The sequence below is a fragment of the Anastrepha ludens genome, chromosome 5 (genome assembly GCF_028408465.1).
Source record: "Anastrepha ludens isolate Willacy chromosome 5, idAnaLude1.1, whole genome shotgun sequence".
In the NCBI taxonomy this organism is placed as follows: domain Eukaryota; kingdom Metazoa; phylum Arthropoda; class Insecta; order Diptera; family Tephritidae; genus Anastrepha; species Anastrepha ludens.
The window spans coordinates 88,616,163-88,643,967 of NC_071501.1; the positions used below are offsets into that span (position 1 = coordinate 88,616,163).

The 27,805-nt window shown below is 38.4% G+C and overlaps 1 protein-coding gene across 1 annotated transcript in view; it reads left to right on the top strand.

Moving 5' to 3' along the window:
- The window catches only part of LOC128864020 (homeobox protein aristaless), a 173,279-nt gene that overhangs the window by 87,732 nt on the left and 57,742 nt on the right, over positions 1 to 27,805 (top strand). Inside the window, exons 3-4 of the mRNA XM_054103487.1 lie at positions 6,932 to 7,023; positions 7,198 to 7,299. Of these exons, the coding sequence (XP_053959462.1) occupies positions 6,932 to 7,023; positions 7,198 to 7,299 (194 nt within the window). The remainder of the gene's footprint in view (positions 1 to 6,931; positions 7,024 to 7,197; positions 7,300 to 27,805) is intronic.

Here is a 27,805-nt window from a genome sequence, read left to right on the forward strand (position 1 = left end):
ACAAAACATAAAAAATAAAAGATAAATAAGAAAAAGTTAAAAAAATAAATACAAAAACATTAAATAAATACACAAAGTAAATAAAAAATAAATAAGTAAAAGTCAAAAACATAAAAAAATAAATAAAAAATAAAAAAATAAAAGTAAAAATAAAAATTAAATAAATAAAAATTAATAAATAAATTGGAGAAATCATATAATATAATGAGCTCTAGGGCAACACAACGGACCTAACTTGCGGTCTATGTGCCACTCCGATGCGGGGTCACCCTTACACCAACCAACCAAATAAATAAATAATAAATAAATAAAAACTAAATAAATAAAAAAATAAATACAAATTAAATAAATAAAAATTCAACAAATAAAAAATAAATTAATGAAAATTAAATAAATAAAAAATAAATAAAAATGAAATAAATAAATTAATAAAAAATTAATAACTAAAAATCAAATAAATAAATAAACAAAAATTAAATACATAAATAAATAAAACTTAAATAAATAAATAAAAATAAATACATATATGAGTGCAGTCCTCATTCTGAATTATTTCTCCTAGTTGTTAATTTCTGAGCATTCAACAAAACAAAAAATTATTTATACTCACACGAGATTTAGTGTATTCTCATATTGTAAAATTACATAATTCGCAATTTCTGCAGCCAATACTGCTTCTTATTTAATAACCATAGAAAATGGTGCCAAAAGCAAATTTCAACATCTTAACAAATTGAATTTTAAAGCAGACCCAAATAGGCGCTGCCACGCAACAAGCAACAACAACAAAGTAAAAAGTTGGCAAAATTATTTTCTAATTGAATTTTCTTTTCGACGCCATTTTGTGGACATAGCCCTGAAAGCAAGACGATAGGTAGCAAAGCCAAATACCATTCGCTGTATTTGTATTTGTGAGCCAAGTCGTCGAGTGCAGAGCTGAAAACCTTTTTCAGCAACGCACAGCAGACAAAATAAACTGAACACTTGACCCTCAAGGCGCTGAGGAAAAACAGGGCGTAGCGTAGCTTATTTCAAGCACTTGTTAAACTTTTGTCCTTGGCTATTTGTTGTTGGTGCGAACTCGTTTCCTTTGCCACACTTCCTGCCACAGACGAGCGTAAAGCTTGCGGCAGCAACTGTGGCAAAGGAAAGCGTTCTAGGTTGTATGAACTTTTTGTGCGTTGCCACACTCAACGCTCGTCGAAATTAATTTTCAATTTGTTTTAAATAAATAATTAGGTAGCAAATTGTAAAATTTAATTTATGAATGTAGAAATGCAAAGCCGATTGCAACAAGAAGGCAAAGACGAGCAAACAGCGACGGTTGCCGGTTGTTGGCTGTTGGCTGTCGGTTGTTGACTTTTTGGTTAAGCTGTTGCTGTTGCTGTTGTTATTGTTGGCGCCATGACCAATTTCAACGAACGATAATCGGATTAGGAATATTGCGCCGGAAAACATTTGCCACTCCAACAACCCACCGAACTGCATGCCACCGCCCCGCCCCCCCCCCCCCCCCCCCCCTCAACTTGTCTGCTTACCTGCGCTGCTTTTTATTGGAATATTTAATACCGTGCGCTTGTGCATACACACATACATACGCATGTGTTAAAATATTTATTTGTGAGTCGCTTAACATTTGCCGAGTTAAGTCTCGGGGGAGTTGCGTAATGCGTAGTAATGTTATTTCGTGCCGACAGCTGTTTATACACTCGTACACACTTCTTCGCCCATCTTGGCAGCCATTTTCTTTTTTCCTTTTGCTGGCATGCTGTAGAAAAAGTGAACTAATTAGGTGTGTGTGTGTGTGTGTTGGCTATGTTTGTGTGGTTGTGGTTTAAGCAAAGCAGCTATCCCACTTGCGAGAGTTGCTTTGACTAGTAGCGCCAAAAAGTATGCTATATCATTTACATGCTAATTAATATTTAATTTGTTGAATAAAGGCATTTGCAAGTTTACCGTGCGTACTACAACAACATTTACTTTGGAACTGGAAAATGTAAAGGGCAGTGTAAGCTGAAGTAAATGAGTCTAAATATTAATTTATTTATTTTTTTGTAATATAGTAGAAGCTCGATTCTTGCACGTAATGAAAACCGGGATCTATGCAACATTCGAAGTTGTCGCAAGTACTGAATTTTTTTTTCATACAAATTAATATAGTTTTTTTTATTTACTAAAAGCAATACAAGTTTATTGGTTTTTGTTATATTAATTAAATACACTTTAAACACGATAAGTTTCATTTAAATTAAAGAAATGTTCGATTGTTCAGTGCCACACTGTTTCTGAGCCTCTGCAGCTTCATAACATCGTTCCAAGCATATATGGAATGCTGATATTGTTTCCTACTATGCAATTTTATTCGTATTTAGCATCACGTAATTCAACGACTGTTTCGAATGAGGCTCAGCAATCTCTTACTCGATTTCAGATTGGGAGACTCCGTAACTCCGAAAGAGGATTGATATCGTCACAACCCCAGTCAAACTTTTTTCAAACAGTTTTTGAAACGAAGGAGCTTTTTCATGGCAGAAATACACTCGGAGGCTTGCCGTTGCCTGCCGAGGGGCGACCGCTATTACAAAACCAGTTTCTTCATTTTGATATTTCATGGACGAAGATTCAAAACTATGCACTCCCGAATGATAGTCACGTACCAACCCAACCGCCTACTACGGCCCTTTAAGGTGCCTCCCATGCACTAGCAAAAAAGCATATTGTATTCTTCAGGTTGATATTTTGCAGTGACTCACCGATAGTTTCTTCACGAGCAACAATGTGACTTAAGAGGGACGTTTTTTAGTTCAATTTAGTAAGTCTTATAACGTTTTGTATCATGAAATGTTTTAGAGGCGCGCAGTTTGGAGGAAAGCACATTACCGATATTTGGCCCACGTAGCTTTTTAAGGGCGTACATACGTCAAAAAATGCGCTAAAAGAAAAACTGGTTTTAGAAGGGATAGCAATAAAAATAAATATAAAAAAATTTTATACATTGTTTATTAGGACTTAAACTTTACAAAAATTAGTATATAAAAATCACGTGACCTAGAGTACAATGAAAAAGAAATTGCTCCACGGTCTGCCTCTTTTCTCCTTGAAATGTTGATGCATCTGTAATAAGTAAAAAAAATCTTGTAAAATGAAGTAGTTATAGTCTGTCGAGCCGGATTTTTGAATTACGAAAAATTTTACGACAATTAAAAAAAAATTATGCGATTTACGTTATAAATTATGTTTATATAATTTTTTAATAAAAATATTAAGAATCAAATCTATAGATAAAACACTTTCGAATATTAAACAAAAACGCATCAAAAATTATTAAAACTGTAAGAGTGATCAGGGAGACCGTGCCGGAAAAAGTAGTTTCGAGAAAAACGAGTTTAAAGTTTGAGGTACAGAAGCTCGTGGACCACCCCCTGCCTAGTTATTGGGCTGAAAAAGATATAATATTGAGAAATTCCGCATAAAAATTTCACAGTATATTCTTAAGGTACTAAACCTTTGAAATATCAAAAAAAAAATCGATTTTTTTGAAAATTCTGGACATATGTAACCCCTTAACTCACCTTCTTCTGTTTATTTTACCAATTGTTGATTAAAACAGGACTCATTGTTTTGGCAAAAAATCAACATACATCTGAAACAAATATCCTGTGTAACCATTTCTGTGTAATGAACGTGGGTGCGCCGATTTTTCAATAACCATTATTTTTACCTCTCATATTTTCAGCAGCATTTACACAAACAAGAAACGTTATTCTCACCTTACTGGCATTATCCCCCTGTGCCAAAATCTCTTTTTAGTGCACAAGAATTTTATCGGGTAAAAGCTTCCAAAATAAGCCAGACTCATTGCCTTGTAAGTCTGCTCCTTTTTGGGAAACTTAAATCCATAATTCGAAATATTTGCCCAGAAATTGGTTGATGGAGTCACTCTTATTTGATAATTTTTCTCCGAAAATGTTTAGCCATCGTATTTCATACCTCTATTTATAGTTTACAACCCCCAACACTGCTAGCGTTAAAGCCTTTTCCTGAATTTTGGCAAGTAATAACTTGCTTTCTATCTATTTTAGCATAAGTTTTTGGCTTTTTGATCCGCAAACCAATTGAACAGCATCTTTTCCATTTTTGCTGTTCTTAAGAGTTTTTCTTTTACCTGGACAGATCGCGTAACAGTCGTTCATGTTTTTTAATGCGAGTTACTGTGGCATTAAGCTTCTGAAAGTTTCCAGCTAACGCAACAATAGAATCTTTTAATTTGTTCCACTTTTTCTTTTATTGTAAGCAGCGGCTATGAGACATTTGTTTGTCATTATGAGGTTACACCATGCAAAAGTTAACGCTAAGAGAACACTTCAAGTTTACATATGTGGAACGCGAATCTCCCCCAGGTCAGTTAAAAAAAAAAGATTATAAGGCACAAGCAAATTTCTTTATGGCACAAAATAAATTTGTATATGGAATATTCAGCCCTATCATAGAATCCGTTGTAGAAAACCTTCGAATACGAATGTCTCCCAAGAATACGAAAAAATTGTAATCGTGGGTTCCATGTGAACACGAAAAAAGTGTTGCCTAACTCAAATGTCAAATTTTGCTATTTCGACAACAGCTCACTTCAATGTAAACAAGACGATTTAACAAATAATCTTTAAGTTTTTTGTCAAGTTAGTTGAATTTTCAAATTAAAATATACTCGTTGACATGTGCGACTGTGTTAATGGAGAAGGAGAGTGCGAGAAACAAACGGAGTCTCAGAATTCAGCGAAAAATATTGAGAGATGCAAGCAACCCTCTCCATATGGACGAACCAATGTAAAAGCTCGCCGGTTTAAAACAGGTTTATCAAAAATGGCCGGTTAAATAAAGCTGCATTTACATACGTTCTCGCGCAGCGCTCGGCTCAATCGCATCAATCGAAGTCGATACCCATTCCCAGTGATGGTTTCGCTTGGTTTTATAAGTTCATAATAAATATGTAACACCAACTTGGTCCCATCAAATACATAGCATAACCTTCGCAGCGTGAATATTCGTCCGAGGCGACGACGTAGAAGCATGACTGGGCGGTCCCCAACACTTTCTTTTCGTTGGATTGCTGTAATGAATCCATTTTTCATCACCCATCACGATGCGATAAAGAAACCCCTTCCGTTTTTGCTGCTGGAGCAGTTGTTCACAGACGAAAGAACGACGTTCAAAATCCCTTGGTTTTAACTCATAAGGAACCCAATTCCCTTGTTTCTGAATCATTCGCCAAATATGAAATAGCTTAGAAATGTATTGGCGGGTAAATGCTAATACTGAAGCGAGCTCTTCTTGCGTTTGACACGGATTCTCATTGAGCAATGCCTCCAATTCAGCGTCTTCGAAGGTTTTTGGACTTCCCTCACGCGGACGGTCGTCAACATTAAAATCACCGTCTTTGAAGCGACGGAACCAATCTCGGCACGTTGTTTTACTTAAAGCAGCATCTCCATAAACTTTTTGTAGCTCTCGATGTGATTCAGGTGCGTTTTTTGAGGAAAAGAGGAAAATCAACACTTCCCGCAAATGACGATTATTCGACACAAAATCAGATATTTTCACAAAACCAAAAGTACATGATACCAAAACAAAATCACTAATGTGTCGAAGCAGTTTGTTTACCATATGTCGAATGTCGTTTAGGTTATGTTAGAATCGACTAGCACACACTGCTGGTGGTATCTATTGACAAACAGCGGGAACTTAGTTGCGCACCTAATAAAGGGTTCAAGGGCCGATGTTGAATGTGAGCCACATCTAAACGTCAACGACACCGTTGGACTTCTTTCTTTGGGGTTATTGTGTATAGAAAATGTGTACGTCGATAAGCCAGCAACAATTCAAAAGCTAAAGGATGAGATAATTCGGCACATTAACGGCATAGAACCTCAATTAGGCCTCAGCGTCACCGAAAATTTGGACCATCGGTTGGAGGTGTGCCGCTGAGACCGCGGCGGCCATTTGGCCGATATTTTGTTCCATACGTAATTGAGCCATACTAGTATTATCATAGTAAGGAGAAATAACAATAATTTCCTGAAAAAATTGTGTTTTATTCAAAATCAACACCGGCCCTTGAAACTTAACCACCCTTTAGATAAGGACCTATTTGCATTTGGTGGTCTTTGGGGGTGTGCCGCCGAGCCGCGGCGGCCATTTCGCCGATATTTTATTCCATACGTAATTGAGCTATACCAATATTATCATAATAAAGAGAAATGACTATAATTTCCTAAAAAAAATTTATCTTATTCAAATTCAACACCGGCCTTGAAACTTAACCATCAACGATGAATTGCATTAGAGGGCTGATTATTTTATCCCTATGACCCAAAGAATGTCGGCTGTTTAGAAATGTTTGTTTCACAGTTCTTCTTGAAAGTTTACCCAAACGAATATTGTATTGCAAAATTTATTAACGCTCGAACACAAATAATAGATCGCAAGGTCAGTTTTGTCAAAAACCTCAGTTAATGTTTCATAATAAATATGAAGATATGTGAATATGCACTGAATATACTAAAATTTCCACACACCGCTTTTCTATAATACAAAAATTACTTTTAGGTCTTCTATTTTATTAACTCGAAACTAATTCCTCCAGAGTCTGCTGCACTTACGTGCTTATCACACAGCTTAAGTACGCCGCAGGCGAAGTGTTGCTGCAGCGCTTCAATTATGCCAGCTAATTCCAGCAGATTCACACACACACACATGCACATAAACACTCATATGTACATATGTGCACACACATATTCACATACACACTACAGTTACTATTTCATCTAATGCTGCTCTGGCGATTTTCTCACATTTAGCAAACTTTTTGTTTTCTTCTTCTTCTTCCATGTGCTTCACTCTGCTGCCATGCCGTGCCGACTAATCCCGACTTCAGATGCAAGTTACTCCTACCATCCTTCCATACACGATGAGACATTTGTGCGACGCAAGCAGCGGCGTAATCGCACCACATTCACATTGCAACAGGTAAGTGAGGAGAGTTGAAGGGAGGCGGTCGTATAGTAGTTAATTATTTAACTATTAGGAATATCTGCTTTTTTGCTTCCACATTTTTAGTAGGTATTTCTATTTTTTTTTTTTTTAATTTGTTGTATTCCTTTTTGTCTTTCTTTATACATGTTTTTTTCCTTTGTTTCACAGTTGGAGGAGCTGGAGACTGCCTTTGCACAGACCCATTATCCGGATGTGTTCACACGCGAGGACCTGGCGATGAAAATTAATCTGACGGAAGCGCGCGTTCAGGTGAGAAACAGTAACTACTTGCCAAACTCACTGCTAAGATGTGTATAAATAAAATTATGCTTCCTTTTGTTTGGGCGAATTGTAATGGATGTTGCTACTTCAAATACTACAAAAGATTCAAATGAAATCAAGAGGGTTATGCATATTCCGGCAGGCAGTAAAAAAAGGTCATAAAATTAAGTTTTCTGTTTCTGATAAGTGGCTGCACATACACACACATGCGCGTCTGTAAAAGTGTGTTAACAAAAAATTCATAAATCGTATCAAATTTCATGTACTCAACCAACCAGTTTGTCAGCCAGTAGAGCAGCAGCCACGCACTGCCAGCAGTTATCCATTCATTCAGTTATGCAACCCGCCAGTCTGCCAGTCCACCAGTTGTGACTACCCCTGCCGTTGTGCAATTATTGCCCTTTTGGCTCCTCGCCTTCTCGGTTACGGCTCGTGATCAAAGGTGTCTAAGTGTGTTGTGTGCGCCTTAGATTTCCACTTCGCAGCCCCTTCGGGTTGCTTTCCACTTTTTGCTTTAGTCCGTAGATTTTTGTAGCAACTTATGCGCTGGCTGTTGTTCATTATTAATGTATGCGTTAGCATATCAAATATTTTTTTATATTTTCGAAAATTAAAGCAATATCTGCTAAACAAATCCTAACTATGCGTAAAGAATTTACACGCGAAAAAATTTTAGAAAATATTGGAGCGTTTTTCCCCAGTAAATTCTCCTTGATAGAAGTTTTTAAACTTTCAGTTTATATTGCAGCCAAGTTGGACCCTTGGCAACAAGTGCTACTTTACATTAAGTAGTCGATTGGGTAGTAAAGTCCTCTCTCGACAAACACTTGATAAGGCTCTCATCATGTCCGCCCTCACATATGGTGCAGAAGCTTCGGCGATGCTAACATCCAATGAGGCGTCCCTTGGTGTGTTTGAGAGAAAGATTATGCGCACGATTTTTGGACCTTTGCACGTTGGTGCCGGAGAGTATCGTAGGCGATGGAACAATGAGCTGTATGAGCTTTACGACGCTATAGACGCTACAATCAAGAAGAAGAAAGTAGGGCTATTTTTTGTTGTGGATAGTTGTGCAGTGAAGTCAGTTGATGTCAGATAGTTGAGTAGGCCTAAAAGTTAGTCGTGTTCAACTCAAACTAAGAATGAAAATGTCGAAGATCGGTACATCTTTTTCAAGAGCATCAGGCAGATTTGTAGCAAGTCAAAACGCATTTTGATGGAATGAAACTATTACCATACCAGGAATATTCGGTGGTTCTGGAACTATAATATTAAAAATACATAAAAAAGCAGTTTTTGTCTACATTGGACCCCACAAATTAGTGTATTTTAGATAGCCCAGTCTTGGTGCAAAAACCAAAACTTATCTTTACCAAAAAAAATTTTTTTTTCGAACAACCTTTCAGGCATACGACCTATAACGTCCAACTAATAGGGTACTCTCAAAGGATTAGAGAAAAAGTCAGCCTGCCATCATCATCCTTTATTAATCTACATAAAAACTTGGCCTGTTAATCTGCAACTAATAGGCCTGTCACAATGAATCCTTTGCGTCTGTTGCGGCAACGCATTTGAGAAGTTTTTGTTAGTTGTGAAATATACAGGGTCCAGCACTCGAAGTGTAACCAACTTCAGACCGCTCGCGCAACTGATGCCTGATGCATGGGCATTTTGCCGAGAGTAAACGCGAAAAAAGAAAATCAGTAATGGATTTCAAACGTAATAGTGTGATCGAAGATGGCCATAAAAAGACTGCAACGTCACGTGAAATGGTTCTAAAAGTGAAGAACCGACTTGAGCGAAATCCCCGACGAAGTGTCAATCAATCGGCGAAAGAACTGAAAATATCTGACCGTAGCATCCGCCACACACTGAAAAATGACCTCAAAGTCAAGCCTTACAAGATCTAAAAAGCGCATGATCTCACACCAAAGCAGCAACAAATCTGACTGAGAGAGCGCAGGAGATCGCTGGGCCGATGATGAGAAAATGTTTCAAACATACCAGCAGGTCACATTCGGGCAGATTGCAATTCGTATCTGGACCGTCTCAAGGCCATAGTCAAAGCAAAAGGGGGTCATATCGAGCAAAAGTAAATTGATTCTTAATTTTGTATTATTTTCACACATTTTTTACTTTGAATTGAATAAAAGTAATTTTCCAAACTAAATTTATGGCCTTTTTAATTAGCTACTCTTCGAGTACCGGACCCTGTATTATAAAATTAACGCTTATTGAAACAGAAGAGGGTTTCAATAGAATTTATGGTAGTCGTAGATGATGGGTGTGACCACAACTTCAAGACTGGAATACACTTTCAGTTTTCATAACAACTTAGTTAAGCCTGACCTTTTCTATACTCTTTCAATACAAATTTGCGCGATACAAAATTGCTCTTCTTTAAGCAGCTGTCATTTGCATTGGACCTAGATTAGGTTGTGTTGTAATGGTTGCCCAGAAAGTGGGCCCACTTGGACGAGAGAAGTTTGGTTCATCCTTTGTGATACCATTGCAAGGGGAAAAAGAGGTGAAGGAAAAAGATAGGACGAAAAGGAAAGGGGTGGGGGTTGAGTATTTGTGATCTATGAACGGTAACTAATTTGCGGCTGTGTCAGGTGTTTTATGCTGCTGGTGTAGTTCATCAGATTTTTGATATCAAGACCTGTTATTTCAGCAGGCGCAGAAAATAAGTGAGAAGAAAGATGTTTGATTCTTAGTCCCGCGAGAGCTGGGCAGCTAAGGAGCAGGTGCTGAGATGATTCCACATCATCCTCCATACAGCTTACGCGAAAAGGACTCAAAGTAATTCCGAGTCTCACGGCATGTATGCCCAGCAGACAGTGGCCGGTGAGGATGTTCACAAAATTTGAGAGCTAAGATTTTGTCATCCTCGGAATGTCCTTCGAGCGCCTCCGATCCAATCGTGAACAGAAGGATTCCGCGATTGATTTCCAATTTTCCTCCAGTCAGCTCGTGGCCTCTATTCTAGGATTCTTTTGTCCAACTGGAATTCAAGCAAATAACCTGGAGTACCACATAATGACTTTTGTCGAAGCTGTCAAGATACTGCCAAGAAGAAGTAATCGTGGAACACCTCCTGTGTACTTTCATTGCCCCATACAGAAGAAGGATTTCTACGCTCGGGCTCGCCTTTTTTCACAGCACTGAAGAGATCTCACAAATAGCGTTCCCGAAATCAACAAAATTCATTAAATACACAGGTTGGTTCAGAGAAGGTTCAGGAGTGTAAAGTGAGCTTCAGTGGTATCACATTGGCGCTATTCGGGCCTAAATGTATCGGAAGACAGCCACTCAGTCTAACCTATCTGTAGAACGCGCTATGTGGCCAGCTTATTTCTATTTTGCTTTGGTAACTCTTTCAATTACATCGGCAACTTTTGTTTTCTGATTTTGAAATTTTGTGCCTTTTGTTTATGTCCAGTATCGATCTTTCTATTGCTCTTTCAGCCACTCGTAATTTCTGAGCAAAACTTTTCGTAAGAGTAGACGTTTCACAGAAATATGAGGCATTACAAATACAGCAAACAATGAAAGAAACCCGAAGATTAAGAATAAATTATCTTATTTTTTTCAATATTCGGGAATAGCCAGAAATCGCAGACCAGCAATTCGGAGAATATGAAGATGTATGAATTTCTTCAATGCCAGAAAGCGTGCGTGTCATTTCAGCGGTGTGAGCTGGCGCATTAGCGTGGGCGCATTAAAGAGTAGAAGTAGCGGCGCAGTTCCTCGCCTTTTCCTATTTCCAAGCAAATTTTTCAACAGCTTTCAGTACACCATTGGCAGTTACTGTCTGAGAAGACTATGAAGGAATAGCTGGAACAATTTTTAGTCTGGTGCAGTAAACCGAGACTATCATTTTTGTTGCTGATTTTTGCTGCCTGGCTTTCACAGGTAGATTTTTCCCTTTCGGACGACGTACCATAGACTGCTGTTTGGTTTTCGGTTCATACTTAAAAAAACCAAATATTGACAAACATTTACTCTAGCTTAGATGGAAATCTTTATTTTACCATTCACCTTGGCTGCTTGTAAAATATACTGAGGATTTGTGGTTCAAAAGTGTCAAAAATTATCTAAAATTATACCCCCAACTCTGTTTTTAGCAAGCAAAGGTCAAAATTCAGATTCCGATCACTCTAAATCATTTTTTTATTTAGTAAAAAATTTGTTCACAAAAAAAAATTTGCCTGATTAATTTTGTGCCGCCATGTATAGAGTAGACCAGGCACAGGAAAAGCAGAGGAAAATTAGTTTTGAAGTAAGAAAAATTTCCCCCTATGCGCCGACTAGAAGTGATTATATGTGCAGAGAGACGGTTTTTTTATATTCGTTCCTTAGTTTCTCTTAAAAACGTCGTCTAATTGTATATATTATATTATCAAGGAATAAAAAAATAAAAAAAATTATGCGGCAAATTTATATGAAATAACGTACTAAAGCACTTCCACTCAGCTGAAAATTCCATTCGAGGACATAAAACGTCCTAAAAGTCCCTCGAAAATTCTTCAAAATACTTCGCAGGTTAGCTAGGTCAAATATACGAAAATTCAAAAAATTACAGAAAAATTTATATATTCAACCCGACTAATTCTGATCATAGCAATACGAGGGTCTTTCGGAAAGTCCGTGTAAAAATAAAAACTGCTTGATTGTTTGTTGTAAGCCTTCTCCACATATAATCATAGTCGTTCAACGCTGTTCTAGTTTTTTGATCCCTTCCAAATAGTAGTTTTGGTCCAAGTCTGAAAAATAGCCATTCGTTTCGGCAATCATCTACTCGTAAGAATAAAATCTTTTCCCACCAGCCATTTCTTCAAATTGGGAAAATTTGTACGAGGAATCTGAGGGAGTCGAGTCTGGAGAATAAGTGGGATGTGAAACGAGTTGGAACCCTATGTTCAATAATTTTGCGACCACAACTGCTGAGATGTGAGCTGGTGCATATCGTGATGAAAAAGGAAAATCACTCGACTTCCTCGATTCAAACGAATGCCAAACGCAAAGAAATATGCCAATCTGGCTGAAACTGGGTGTGTGTTCTTCCAAGATATGCTACTCACTAAACATAACCTCGACACGCACCAGTAGTCATATCTCTCTGACTTTACACGAACTTTTCAAACGACCCCCATATGCATATACTCGTACTAGCGCACCTCAGTTATTCTTAACAATTCTATGAAATTTTTCGCTCAGTGTAGCATTTGGCTCGTCAAAAAATTATGCCTCAACTTGCAGAATTCTCACAAAGAAATCCCTTAAAGTGTTTTGTTTTTATTGTTGGGAAATTGAATACTTACGGTGCAAAATGAATTAAAATACGTTTTCTGCCTACTATTTGTTATTCTACAGAAAAAGGATTAATTTCATTGAATTAAATTTTAAAAGTACGGCTTGCAAGAACAATAAGAAAGCCAAAAAAGATGTAACAAAAAGGCAACAAAGGGAACAAAGCTGTCATATAAACGTAAATAGGGAAAGACATCCTCAGTTTTTTCCTTTTCGCTTGGGCAGCAAATGGACGACAGTTTTGCCTTTTTGCCATGAATTTTTTATGATTTCATATTCAGTGAATTTAAGCTTAAAAATATGAATGCAATCGTAAATACAAAACACAAAAAAGGCGTTGGTCGAATACGAATAAATAAACTTTGAATTTATGGTAAGGATATTAACGAAAAATACTTGAAGTTGAAATGGACCTCACTGTTTGATTTCTCACTGTCGAAAATTGTATGAAATTTGTGTGCCTCAGTTTCTTGTTTACTCTCTAATAATCGTAGTAATTTTGCGCAAACTCCTTTGCGGCTGACATATAACAAATAACTATCTCAAAGTCTGACTGCTTTTGAATCCAATTGCCATGACATGAGCCAACCAAAAAAACGCGGGGCATCTCACTTAGGTTAGGTTAGGATAAATGGCTGCCCACGTGAGCGCCCTCTTGGACAAATAATAAAATTCGTCCATTGTGAAGCCATACAGAGGAAAACAGAGGGGAGGAAAAAACAGAGGGAGAAAGACCGAACAGGCGGGAAAAAGGAAGAAGCTCATTCGCATTAGAAGATGACGACTACGCTCACTTACTTGAACTGCATTTATGTCATGGAATAATTTATAAAACGTGCCGCTTCGGAGCCTACAGTATTTGCCATTCCTAAGAGCCAAAAGACCACTGCGTCCATTTGCTTAGCAGTAAGATCATACCGGTCTGGTAAAATCATGCTTTCAAAAACGGATTGTGAGCTATTGGTTGGGTTACTTACGTGACCATGTTCTAGGTACTCAACCTCACGCGATCAAATTAAATATAATGTTAATAGTGCACTGAGTTCCCCTTCGTTTGACTGTCCAATATTTTGCAGAGCAGATGAATAGCGACTGAAATTGTGATGATTTTGGTAATACTTGGCGGCCGCCGTAGTCGAATGGGTTGGTGCGTGACTATCGTTTCGAATTATGTTCGAATCGTAGGTTCGAATCCCGGTGAAAGACCAAAATGAAGAAACCATTTTTTCTAATACCGGTCGCCCCTCGGCAGGCAATGGCAAACCTCCGAGTGTATTTCTATCATGAAAAAGCTCCTTATAAAAAATATCCACCGTTCGGAGTCGGCTTGAAATTGTTTCGAGAAAGTTTCGTACTACAATTGAAGAGGAGGGACGGCAGAAAGGGATGAAGTCTGGCCATAGGACTTTTCACATCTATACAGACGGCTCTAAAACTTTAGACGGAGTGGGAGCGGGAATTTACTGCTCAAAACTAGGGATAGCCTATCAAGCTGCCAGACCACAGCGGTATTTTCCAAGTTTTTGCTGTGGGGAAAGCCGCGGAGCTAGCCTACACAAGAACAAGAAAGAACACAACAATTAATATATACGTGGAAAGTCAAGCAGCAATAAGCTCATATGGTACTAAGCCCAAAAATGTTCGCCGGAACAGTGAGGTCATAGAAAGGCTGCAATAGGCTGCATATCCATTGGGTACCAGGTCACAAAGGCATTATGGGGAACGAAATAGTAGATGAGATAGCAAAAAGTGCTTTTAGACTACCATTTGAACAAGTGAACGGCATACTAAAACCGCTAAATACATGCAGCATACAACGAAATGGACAACTACATGAAAGGGCGAGTGGAAGCTGGATGGACTAATCTGACCACATGCAAAACAGCAAAAGTTATGTGTAGAACATAAAACTGATCAATTCGTACTTACGCTCTCGTGAAAGGACTACAGAACTATCATAGGTATGCTGACAGGTCATAATCTATTGGCTGCAAATGCATACAAGATAGGGATTGCTAACACGGACAAAGGCAGGAAATGCAGAGAAGATGTTGAGGAAACTTTAGAACACGTTCTGTGCGTCTGTCCGGCATTATTAAAAATGCGTTTAAAATGTCTGGGAGCCCCATTGTTTGAAGGTCTGGCGGACTTCTCAAAAGCGGATCTCCCAGCTCTGCTCAGATATGCCAAAAGCGCTGACCTCCCACATGATGTCTACTTTCAGTATTCATAGAGGTCAGTCTCCATCTGGTATCGCTAGGGACGAAAAGGTCTATGCGTGGCTTATTGCCAACCAGGCAACCTATTATTTATTTAGTTAGAGATATTTATTTACTCAAACTTCGCTACTTATTCAAGTCATGTGCTTCAATGTGTGGGTATACACTGATCCGTTGACAGAGGGATGAGCTCGAAGTTTCTAAGGATGCTTGAGTGCCCATAAGTGAGGTTTAGCTTAGAGCTCCATCCCCTCAGTCTGATTGCGGTACGTGTAGCGGCAATTCTGCCTATGATGTCTACGGGTACCACATTTAACATTGCGTTGAGCGCCAGAGTAGGTGTCGTTCGAAGCGCCCCACTGATTCCAATGAGTGCCGACCTCTGAACTCTCTCCAGCTTCTTGACCAATGTCGCCCTCTCTAGTGAGTTCCACCAGACTATGACTCCATACAACAAGATAGGCTTTACAATAGTATTATATAGCCAAAAAACAACTCTTGGTGAAAGACCCCATCTTTTGCCAATTGCGCCCTAGCACCCATACAAGCTTATTGTTGCCTTCCTCACTCTTTCCTCAATATTGGGCTTCCGCGTAAGCTTGCTGTCAAGGATAATACCTAGGTACCTCATCTTCTCAGAAAGCATCAGAGGAGCGCTCCCTAGTAAGGGAAATTGAGCTCCGGGTATTTTATATTTCCTCGTAAATAAGACGAACTCCGTCTTAAGAGGATTCACCGACAGGCCGCAATCCGTTGCCCATCTAACAACTGCGTTCAGATAACCCTGCATCAAGTTGTACAGAGTATCCACAAATTTTCCTCTAACAATTAGTAACACGTCATCCACGTAAGCAATTACTCTGCAGCCACCTTTCACCAGCTCTTCCAGCAGGTAATTTAAAACAACAACCCAGAGGAATGGTGAGAGAACCCCACCTGTCGCTAAGCATTTTTGGATAAATCTTATAAGGTCGGTTCCGACCCCCAGTTTACCTTAGAAATATCAGTACATATTTTACTTTCTTAAATTTTGGCTTGCATTAAGTTTTTTTCTTTGCTCTTTGAAGTTAATTTTTCTTTGGCGTAGCTCAAAAGGAATCTAAGACTTGTTTCGTGCAACCAATTTTGCTAGCGTAGGCTTGTTACACATTTGCTTCGAAATAATTTTTCTGAAGTTCTACTAATAACTCGCCAAGGCATATGGCAAACAAAACTTTGTTTCCACACTAAACTGAAATCCGAACTCTGCCTGTTTTTGATAGTTTCGTGGTTGCTTTTTCAGAGGTTGAAGTAAAAGCTGTGAGCAACAAATAAGAAGAAAAAATATTTCTCTGAATTATGTTTAGTTTTTACTAAGACATTTTAGTTTTCTTATCTATTTATGTACAAAATATGAATTTTGGAAAAAGTAAAAGTATTTATGTATACCATCCACAAGTACGTAAATATGTATATAATGGCATACTCGCATGGGATACCGCTTGGTAGAGTGACATGCGCACAAAGAGAGAAGCAGCCATTCCACGCCCCATAGATCCCAATAATCTCCCAGAACACTCACACATTCGCCCATGTATGTGTGTATATATACAGTGCTGGTGTATCCTTGTGAGTCAAAGAAAACTTCAGCATAATTTTTGAGCAATAATTTTGACACTTGATACTTGGAATTTAATTTTGACAAAAACATAATCGCACGTCAATTTTCCACTTGTCGTACACGTGTGCCTGTCACACTAACCAAATTACACGAACTGACGGCAGCGTGGAGATGTAAGTGAGTGTGTGCGTGTGTGTATGGGCGTGTGTGGTCTATTGGCGTATAAGAAAGTGTGCGCTTGTGCAACATAAATCGTAAGATTAGCCGACTGCTGCTTCTAGAAGCATTTGCTGTCTGAAAAATTGAAATAAGTAAAAGCAAAAAAATGTAAGAAGCAAATACAACCCGCAACCTGCACCATCAACCAGCCACTCACCAATTCTGTCATTCGACAGCGACTTTTCATTTTGTCATTTTTCTTATTGTCCTCAATTATTTTACAGAATTTATTCGCGAGCGACCGCAAGTGTTGCAAAATAGCACACAAAAAAAATGCAAAAAATTATTTCCCTACCACGCCACCCCACGTTGTTGTAATATTTGATATTTTTACATGACGACTTTACAGCTGCAACTCGCAAAGCTTAGCAGAGACTTCGTCTAAATAAATAAATAAATAAAGTAACTTAAAAAAAAAGAAAAGAAAAATAAAGCACCGTTGCGTTAGTGCACCGCACAAATGTCAGCCAGTCAGTGAGGCAGACAGGCTGTCTTACAGTTATTTTTTACTCTCCCTCAGTGTAATGGAGCTTTGTTGGGATTTCGATAATGGAATGAATAAATGCCAAAGTGAATTTTGAGTGAAAGTTGGATTTTGATGAGGGTGAGGCCGTGGTCGCGGCCAAGGTTGTGGTTGAGATGTGGCGGGATAAATGATTGTAAATGCCGGTTGTTACAGGATTTGAAAAATGCAAAAAAAAAAAAAAAATAGAAAAGTGTCTAACGGAATAAGTGGAAGAAAACGCCAGCATTTTTGATTTGATATAGCGAGCGGTAAACGGCTATGCTTTGTGGCATTGCCATTCGCAATTTGATATTTGATACCGAACAGCGCTCATTTGCGGTAATGGATGTTTTATGTGTATTAGTGAGATTTAATTTGTATACCCATTTCTGGATTTAACTTGGATAATTACTGAAATATTTGATGTTAATAAATAAAATTTAAAAAATATTTTCTTTGGAGGTAAATTCTGTTTTGTTTGTTTTTGATTGTTAGTTTTGCGTAAGGATAGAGGCCTAAAGCCAAAATGACAATCTAAAAATACAATCAAATGTCTCTGTTATGAGTCCTAAAAACCCGGAAAATTACTGTGTTAGTAATTAACTAATTAGAGAATTCATTATTTAGAAGTGGTCAGTTTTTTTGGCTTGAACTAAATTTTTTTCGCTTTTATTTTTCAACAAAGAATTTAACATTAAGAGAATATACTCCAACCAGAGTGAAATTTAATGGCACTTTTCAGGGCGTATATCTGACTACGTAAACCTTTTTGCTGACTTTTTCAAGTCCAGTTATGTCGTGGACTCAGAATCCGTAAACTATCATTTTTGTGTTGATGCAGCCAAAACCTTAGACTTTGAGTCGTTGTCGTTATATGAACCAGATATTATGAATGGTATTTCATTTCTTCAATCTTCCTTGGAAAGAGACATTGTTGGAATATCTTCTTTTTTACTTAAAAACTGTAGTTATTCACTTTGTTTCCAATAAGCTATATGGGGCATATCACCTAGGCATAAGACTGGACTCAAGACTAACCTTCTGGGCCCAAATAAACCACGCAGCAGAGAAAGTCGTTAAGATGGCATTCCTACTCAGTTTACTGATGGCTAACATAGGGGGTCCAACACAAAGGAAACGAGAAATAATGATGGCTACCACGATCTCCGTTCCTTATACGGAGCTAAACTGTGGCAAATAAGCTAAAGGTAAATCATCGCTCTTAGCATCGGTACAACGAAGGGCAGCTCTCAGAGTTGTGTCTGTCCACTGCCAAGTATCAGAGTCCGTTGTTCAAGGTATAAGTGGTTCAATACCGATAAAATTACTAGCTTTTGCCCACTAGGAAAGAGTTGCGGGCATTAAATAACGAGAGGATGGAAGAAAGAGTAACAACAGTGCAGCGCGCGAAATAAAGAATGAAATGCTAAGGCTATGGCAAGATTGCTGGAGAAACGAAACACACGCAGCAGATGGAAGGCTAGACTCATAAAAGGCGTCGTCACGTGGAACAGCAGGAGCTTCGGTAAAGTCAATTTTTATACAACCCAAATGCTTTCGGGGCACGGATATTTCTAGAAAACCCTATTCAAAATAGGGAAATGCGAACGCCCCATAACCACTGAAAATGTAATCGACAAGATGCTAAGTAGCGAGGAAACGTGGGACATCAGCAGTGATTTGGCGGAAAGAATTCTAGAGATAAAAAAGCGGGGCCTGGACGAAGGCAGGTCGATGACGATGAAACGCCACTCTGAAGTACTGGGGAAGCGGTTCAAGGGTGGGCGACGGTTCCAAACGAGGGAGAGTTTTTTAGTCTCCGGACATACCAATGCTGCGACGCCAGCTTTGATGATGCATTAGGTATTAGATCTAATATTAGAAATATAGCTATTTTTCCTCAGCTCTGTGTCTCTGAGATTAAGAGTAAAAAGCATTTGACACGGTCTCGCACAAAATTTTCCTCTGGAAACTTGAAAATCCATGCTTCCGCTCGCCTTTCCTTTTATGGCTGAAATCATACCTGTCAAATTTAATATCATTTGTTGAAATTAGGAGTACTAAATCTCATACATTTGTGTTAACTTCTAGAGTACCACAAAGTATTATTCTTGGTGCTATCTTGTTTACACTTTTCATTAATGACGTTGGCCGTTGTTTCAAATATTCGAAATATTTACTCTGTGCAGATGATTTGAAACTTTCTCGCAGAATCTCCTCTCTATCGGATGCATTGTTATTACAGGAAGACTTGAATGCTCTGAATGACTGGGCTCTTCAAAACAAACCATGTCATAATACTAGTAAATGTTATCACATGACGTTTTTCAAGTCGATGAATCTCTCTTCCTCAACTTATTATATTTGAAATGTAACTCTTGTCTGAGTCAATGAAATTTTATAGTTTTATTTTTCATTCGTCTTTTAGGTTCTTTATTTAATATTAACTATAATATTTCGAAGGCATTGGCATGTGCCTTAGCTTTTTTGCGAAGCTATGCTAGTGATTTTAAAGACCCATACACTAGAAAAATCTTATATCATGCTTTAGTTCGTTCGAAGTTAGAGTGTGCATCCGTCATCTGGAATCCGATGTATTCCTCCTCCTTCCATTGAAGGCGTTCAACGCAAGTTTGTACGTTTTGCGCTTCAACCTTTATGCTTATCCTGCAAGACTTGCGATCCGACGACTAGTTCAAGGCTTAATATCTGGCATCATTGACTGTTCAGATCAACTCAGCCAAATAAATTTCCATTCTCCTACGAATAATAGAACACTTCGCTCTTATAATCCATTTTATGTTAAAGTTCTCAGATTTAATTACCTTAATTTAGCTCCTCTTACAAGAGGACTTCCTAGAAGGCTTGATCTTGATTTTCCTATACCAATGCTAAACAAAAGCACTTAATGAGTCTTATTATTTGTCTAATAAATTATCTATGTACTTAATTTTGTTTCTTAAGATTTTATTATGTAACCCTGTAAATCTAGTCAGTTAGGTTATTAGCATTGACTTAAAAAAAAGAAATAAATAAGCAGAAGGTTTGGTACATTATCATGCACGCACACTTGTGCCAATATTAACAAATATTTTAGTCATGTCTGTACGTCCGTCTGTGCGTCCTAGCGCACGATAACTCTAACAAAAATTAATATATGTATTTCAATAAAAATTGGCCCGTAAAAACTATCTTCACACCCGAAAAGAGCGCTGAACAAGTCGAATCATATCGGCCCATCATCATATTTCCTCTAAAATAATGGAGTCCTTTTCCCTCGATTTCAAAATCACAGTACCATCGAACAAGTCCATACACAAAAAATAATGCAGTCTTTCTCGACATATCTCAAGCCCTTGACCGCGTTTGGCATGCGTACTCTATAAAATAAAATGCACTCTACCAATAAATTATTACATATTTATTAAGTCTTAACTCGAAAATCGATATTTCTTTGTCAAACAAGACGAGGAATAAACTGAACTATGTGAAAGTTCAGCTGGTTGTGCATCATGAGTTCTTGTCACAGGGTAAAACGGTCAATAAGGAATATTACCTGCAAGTTACGCGCAATTTGCCAGAAGCAATCCGCCAGAAACGCCCGGATTTGTGGAAGAACAAAAATTGACTCTTGCATCACGATAACACCCCTGCTCACAGATCGTTGCTTGTACGCGACTTTTTGGTCAAAAACAGCACACTAATGATGTCACAAGCCACAGCCACCATTTTCCCCAGATCTGGCCCCCTGTGACTTTTTCTTGTTCCCGAAACTGAAGAGGCCCATAAAAGGACGACGCTACGCTACGATTGACGAGATAAAGACGGCATCGAAGTAGGAGCTGAAGAAGATAAAGAAATGATTTTTTGAAGTGGTTCGAAGATTGAAAAAAGCGTTGGCACAAGTGCATAATATCTCATGGGGAATACTTTGAAGGAGACAAAATAGATATTAATGAATAAATAAATAATTTTTGAAAAAACACAAAATTCGCGATACTTTTTGAACACACCTTGCACTTGCTCTACACATACGATATACTAGTTTCCGAAAAAATAATAGTTCCAACATTCGCCGATGACACTGCCGTACTCACAATTGACTCCCATCCCCATGTGGCCTACCCAAAATTCCGGAAAGGACTTGATAAAATAACTCATTGGATTAAAGAGTGGCGCATTAAGCCAAACGAGACAAAATCTTTCCAAGTCACATTTACACTAAATCGAAAAACTTACCCACCGTTAAGCTCAATAATGTTATCATTCCCCAAGCCTAACGTCAAAAAATATCTCGGAATGCATCTAATAGCAAACTCACATGGAAAATCCCTATTTTCACCAAACGGAAGGCTCTAGGAAAAAAACCCAGAAGCCAATATTCGTTACTACATCGAAATCCTCATGTTTCTCTCTAAAGTAAGCTCTCACTTTCTCACCAAATCTCTCGGTAGTTCTTGGCTCGACTCTTAAAATTTATGCCCGATATGGGGATGTAATTCAATAATTCGGAAACCCTCAGAATGATCTCAAATCTTAATTTTGTGCATAAAAAAAATTGAAAATGGATGCCAAAAGGCGGCATTAGCGGTAAGTGCCACTTCTTACCTTCAATTAAAAAAACATCCGATCATTGAACAAAAGTGGTAAAAATATAGAATTTATTTAGTTAATTTCCTTATTCATGCACTGCTTGCAATAAAATCTGATCTGATTTCGAAATGAATTTTTTCTTTTGTTGTCACGTAATGTCCGTATTTCTTCCTTTTTTTCAAATTTTTATGGCATTTATAGCCATTTGCGTCATCAGATCACAATTAGCTGAAATTATATGTTACACCTACGTTTTACACGCCTTATACTAATATTTACATATACGAGTATGATTGCGTATGTAGGTGGACTAATTGTTCGCTATACACGGGAATGCATTCGAGTATTTATGAATGTAGCTGGAGCCATGCTGCTGATGCCTTAATCAAACTCATTGTCATCACACTTGGCAATTACCAGCGATAATCACTCATTTGCGTTGCTAATTTATTTAGATCGCGCGCATTTACCGTATGCTGTGGATTGATGCCCTGCGGGAAAATTGGCCAGAATGGACTAGCAAGGAATTGGTGCACTTCTAGTGAATTTATAGCTACGACTAATTTCCGTTCTGAGAAGCGTAAATTGTGCCCTGATGAATGCATTTTTTGATAGTTCGGAGAAAGCACTCAATTGGAGGTATGACAAGTACTGCGCTCTACATTCAATTTTGGATTATTCTAAGCCAGTGCTGAATTCTTACAGTTTAAGCTTTTACCGCTAGCACAAAAATGCGCAGAAATGATAGAATATTGGATTACTTATTGTAGTTTGTAGTAGAGTTTTGATAGTAAGTTTGCCAGTGAGTTAATTTGGGAGAAGTTACGAGAGCGAATCGATAGGAAAGTGCCAAAATAGCTGACTTTTATTAATAGCAAAGAAGATTTAGGTTGGGCTAATGTAAATATTGAGAGATTATGAAAAGAAAAAAGTTACATGAAAGCATAGAAACATAAACAAACCTTTAAATTGACGTTTTCCGACGAATCTGATTCTATTAAACTCATTGGGGACTAATCAATGCCTCAGCCATAAGCTCACATTTTGTATTCTCTCAACCGTATTCTCTTCTCTAACCGGTAGAGTAAAAAGAGTGTGACAACCCTTATAGGAGCTAAATGATTCTTCAAATTTCTATTTTTATTTATTTTATGTTAAATTTGCAATATTTTTTAATTATTCAAACTTTGTTAAAACTCATTTGTGAAACGAATTATAAAGCAAAACAATATGTGACCTGGTCTACGAAAAGGTGCCTTACGTGCGAAAACAAGTTTTCGAGAAAACAGCAGTTAAAGTTTAAACTTCTAAAAACCCTTGTAACTTTTTTAAATATTAATATTTTTCAATCCGGTTTGGCTTATTTCCTTCAGCATAGATCACAGTATCAATAAAATCACAGAAGCAGTGAAAAACAATTTTTTTATATATAAATAAATAAGAAAAAGTTAATGCAAATCGCAGAAATCGTTTTAAAAAATAAGTTAGCTTTTGTATTTTCGTATTTGTACTTTTCTTTTTTTGTACTTTTAACAAACTTTTAAACAAATTATGACTTTCTGGTTTTCACCATTTTAAAGAGCCTTCCACACACTATTCGAAACAACAAAAAAGTGAAAAATGATTTTTTGACACGTAAGGTACCTTTTCATAGACCAAGTCACATATAGTTTCTTCCTTCTTGTGCTGGTTGTTTATTTTTTTTATTTCTCAGAAATATAATGAAATGATAAAAGTATTAAAAATGATGTATGTTCATCATAGAGGGCAATGAAATCTCTGATGAGCTTGCCAGAAAGGGGACTGAAATGATCTTAGGTCCTTCTACTCAGTCCTTGGCATCTCCCTGACTGTTGTTAATGGTGAATTGCACAACTTATTTCTCAGCAAAGCGCAGAGGTCTATTTTTTCGTGTGCTCTTTCGAAAGCCTTTTGGTCCCAGTACAATAAACGGAAGATTCAGAAAGTCCTGCCGACTCAACACAGGTCATTGGATGATTGGCACTCACTAGAGAAAGCTAGGTTTACCATTTAACCTCCATTGCAGAAGTTGTTGGAGCTTTCCACTGAAGAAGACTGTTGAGCACTTTCTCCGTAAATGTCCAGGTTTGGCAGCCATACGATTAAGGCCACTGGGTACTCCTTTCTTTGACAATCTGGGGCAGTGCACCAATCTAAATCCCGCCAATCTTCTACATTACATCAACAGCTCCCCCTGGCTGGCTATAGATATCTGCCTTTTGAAGGTCAACACGGCACTTTAGTGCTACTTGAAGAGTGCCAGAACGGCACTTCAACCTTTTCACCTATGTACATACCCATATTACATTACCAATAGCTTTGGATTTTTTTCTTCTGATTACTGCTTTGAGGTGCATAGAGTCTCTGGAAGGCTTCTCCAACATACGCGCTTAGATGCTATCATCTTAGCATTCTCTCAGCTTGTGTTTAAGGAAGATAACTCATGCAAGATGGATCTTTTCTAGGTGTTCTTTCCCTAAGCACTCCAATCTGGGATCATTCTCCGTGATGCTGTGAGGGGAGAGCGTGGCCTATCCAATTTCATTTCCTGGCTGTTAGCTGGCGTAAGACGTGCGCCTCGATCGTTTGTCCCCAGAGTTTTCCGCAACTTATTATGTTGAGTCAGAATATTCTGCATATTTTCCTCAAGCATTTGTTGGTGAAGCCTTGAAGGTTCTGCGTGATCATTTTTGCAAGAAGCCAAGTTTCTCTACCATACAGCAGCGTCGACTTGATATATATTAATTCCAATTGTTCCGCGGGGGCGCACAGAGCCACAAAAAGTTGCCCCCCATTTGTTGCTCTCAAGCGCCAACAGCTTGAGTTTGCTCCAGCTATTGTGTGTTCTATTTTTGTCTGCTTCCAAGCTCCTTCTCCAGGTTTGCAAGGGTCTGTCCCTTCGCCTGCTTCCCTGCGGCTTGCAATCGATTGCTCAACGAGTAATTTTATTTGTTGATCTTCTCAAAACATGCCCAAGTCAACCCCCGTTTGCAATTTGTAATATTTGTTTGGTGTTAGCCCACAGATTGGTCTTAAATATTGTGACCAGCCAGTACAGGGTGAACGATATGAAGTGTTACCTATTCAAAACACCATAACTTTTTTGTGTGAAATTCCAATTTATTGATTTCAAAGACAAATTTGTTCAAAAATGATTACAATTTTAACATATATTCACTTTAGCTCGATATGACCACCTTTTGCCTTGACTATAGCCGGACGAAATGAAGTGTGAAACATGATTTTTTAACCATTCTTGGTTCACACGAGCCGGTGCCGAGTCCTGTTGGAACGTCCAAGGTCTACGACCGAAATGTTTGCGTGTCCACGGCTCTAAAGCAGCTTCTAAAACATTTTCCCGATAATAAGTCGCATTCACTTTGACACCAGGCTCGATAAAAACGATTGGAGAGCGTCCATTGGGGTGAAAGATTGTGTGCTTTTTGGAACTTGTAAGCCTTGACCTTGAGCTCATTTTTTAATATGCATCGAATGCTGTCTTGCGATATTTTCAGTTCTTTGGCCATTTTTCTTCCGCTTCGACGTAGATTTCGTTCAAGTCGAGCCTTCACTTTCCGAACCATTTCTGGCGTCGTTGCGGTTTTTTTTGGTCCACCTTCATAGCGCTTTGCAATGCTACCAATATAATTGTAACGTTTTATAGTGCGATACACAAACATTTTATTCACTTTGAGGTGACTGAACTCACGAACAATGACTGGTTGTGATTTTCCAGCCAAATATAACGCAATCACACTATTACGTTTGAATTTCATCACAGAAAAAAAAAATTCAACAATTTCGCAGATGTTGAATTCCAAGTTTCGCAACCATAGCGAAGAGTGGGTTTGATTTGTTTAGAATTTGCGTCTTTGTGCGCCGTGTTATGATTGAAGAGTTCCAAACTGCTTTAAGAGAGCCGAAAGCCTGCTGGCCTTTTTTTATGCGATTACCATCGCCCTCTCTTGAGCCACCGTTGGCAGATTTTACACTGTCAAGAAAGCAAAAGGAGTCGATTCTTCAAGTTCTATGTTGTTAATTTGGAATTTCTGTGTACAGCAGCTGTTGATACGCATTACTTTCGTTTTGCCAATATTTATCTTGAGGCCGACTTTTGCTGCTGTTTCTTGCAGCAGCGCTAATTTTTGAAGCATATCAAAGAAAGTGTGTGACGATAAGCAAATATCATCGGCATAGTCGGCATCATTCGGGTTTTCATGCAATCGCCAAGTTATACCTTTTGTTTCAAGCGAAGCCTTGTTACATTTGTGGAATATCCAGAGCTTGGTGTTCTGGAAATTTGCGAGTTTACCCAAATTTTCCGTAAGCGACCGAATGCAGCGCCTGCCTTACTCAATCTGTTGTTGACGTCTTCCTTTGCTCAACCATCCGCTGCTATAGTGCAACCCAGGTAGCAGAAGTTATCAAGGAACTGCACTTCTTTGTCAACTCTCATTGCGTGGTTATTGTTAGTGTGGCATTAGTAGCTAAGACTATCGGCTATGGTTTTTTTTTTCTACTCCACATTTTTGTATGAAACGAATTGATCGGAATTAAAAAATTCACAATATTCGATTTCGCTTCGAGTCTTGAATGACTGACCTTCCGCAAAGCAAAGAAGATCAATTGTTTGCGCTGATTTTACAGCTTTGGCATTGTGACAATCTGCGGCAAATGTCGCTGCAAGCGACACGACTGGAACGAAGTAGTTCGCAATTTCGAAATATTTCTGATCTACAAATTTTTTCACTTGGTCAAATTTTCCCCGCAGGGCATTACAAAGGCACACACATACAAACGCATCACGAGCTGTCTAACACAAGCGCAGAACCATAGACAGATTAATGGACAGCGTTGCAGAGATTTGGATGCAATTTGGCGACGAATTAGAATTCAAGGTTTCAAGACGTCAAGATGTCACTGAGACGCGATTATTCAGGGAGGCGACACCACTAATGCCTGCAATGCTTTGTAGGTGGGCCATAAAGTTGCGTGTGTGTGTGTGTGTGTGTGCTTTGCTTGTGCTCCTGTGTCTGCTTACAGTCTAAACTTAGATTTCCTCAATTTTCTGCAGTGCTCGTGTGCTTGCATTAAGACATTTATCTCTGCGCTGCAGCATCAAATGCTTGTAATTGGATGTGAGCTTTAGCTGGACTTACTTGTCCACACAGGCGCAAGTGTTCATGTATGCAATGCTTATCTGTGATTGTTGCTGTGCGGAAACTTGCCAATTAGTGGCTTGCCGATGGCGCTTCCAGCCTCTCCACTCACTCAAGCACTTGTGCCAGTTGCTGCAGAGGCTGACCAAACTTTTTTCGCCTCCGACTCGGTGCGACTCTATGCCTTCCTGATGCGTGCATATACGGGTATAACTGTCAATTTGTTAATCAGTGCATTTGCATATATGTGTGTATGTATGTATATATATATGTAAATTCAGATGCAAAGTAATAGTAGGCCCCACTTAACACTTAGCGCGTGGCAAATAGGCGACACTCATGCACGAACGGAAGCGTCGCGGCGGCCGCTTTTTATTGCATCAGCTACTTGCATGGCTTAACGCCGCACCGGAGCAACTCGAGCGCTAATGAGACATTTATGTAGTATTCATAACATGCACGCATACACAGATACGTGTATGTGTGTATATGTGTGTGAAGGAAGAACGATTTTGTCGCGTGCTCTCAACGTCTAAATGGTGTTATCTAATGTTTTGCACTTGTTGTTGTTGTTGCAATTTGTTGCAAGTGATGCCATTAAAGTTGCTGATGAAAACGAGGCTGCCTTGCATCCTAATTGTGGCTATGCTAATGAGGTTTCTGTTTTTGTAAAGCATCCCCGCTCACACTTTACAGTTTCCGAAACAATTACCAGCTCAAACTTGCATACTTTTTTATCTAATTTTTCTTCTTCCATTAGTCCGTAGTTTCCGCCGACTTTAACACGTTTCATTCTTTCTTTGCGGAAAAACTCAAACCTAATGAGCACTCACCTGCCTCGAAAATAATAAAAATACTCGTACAA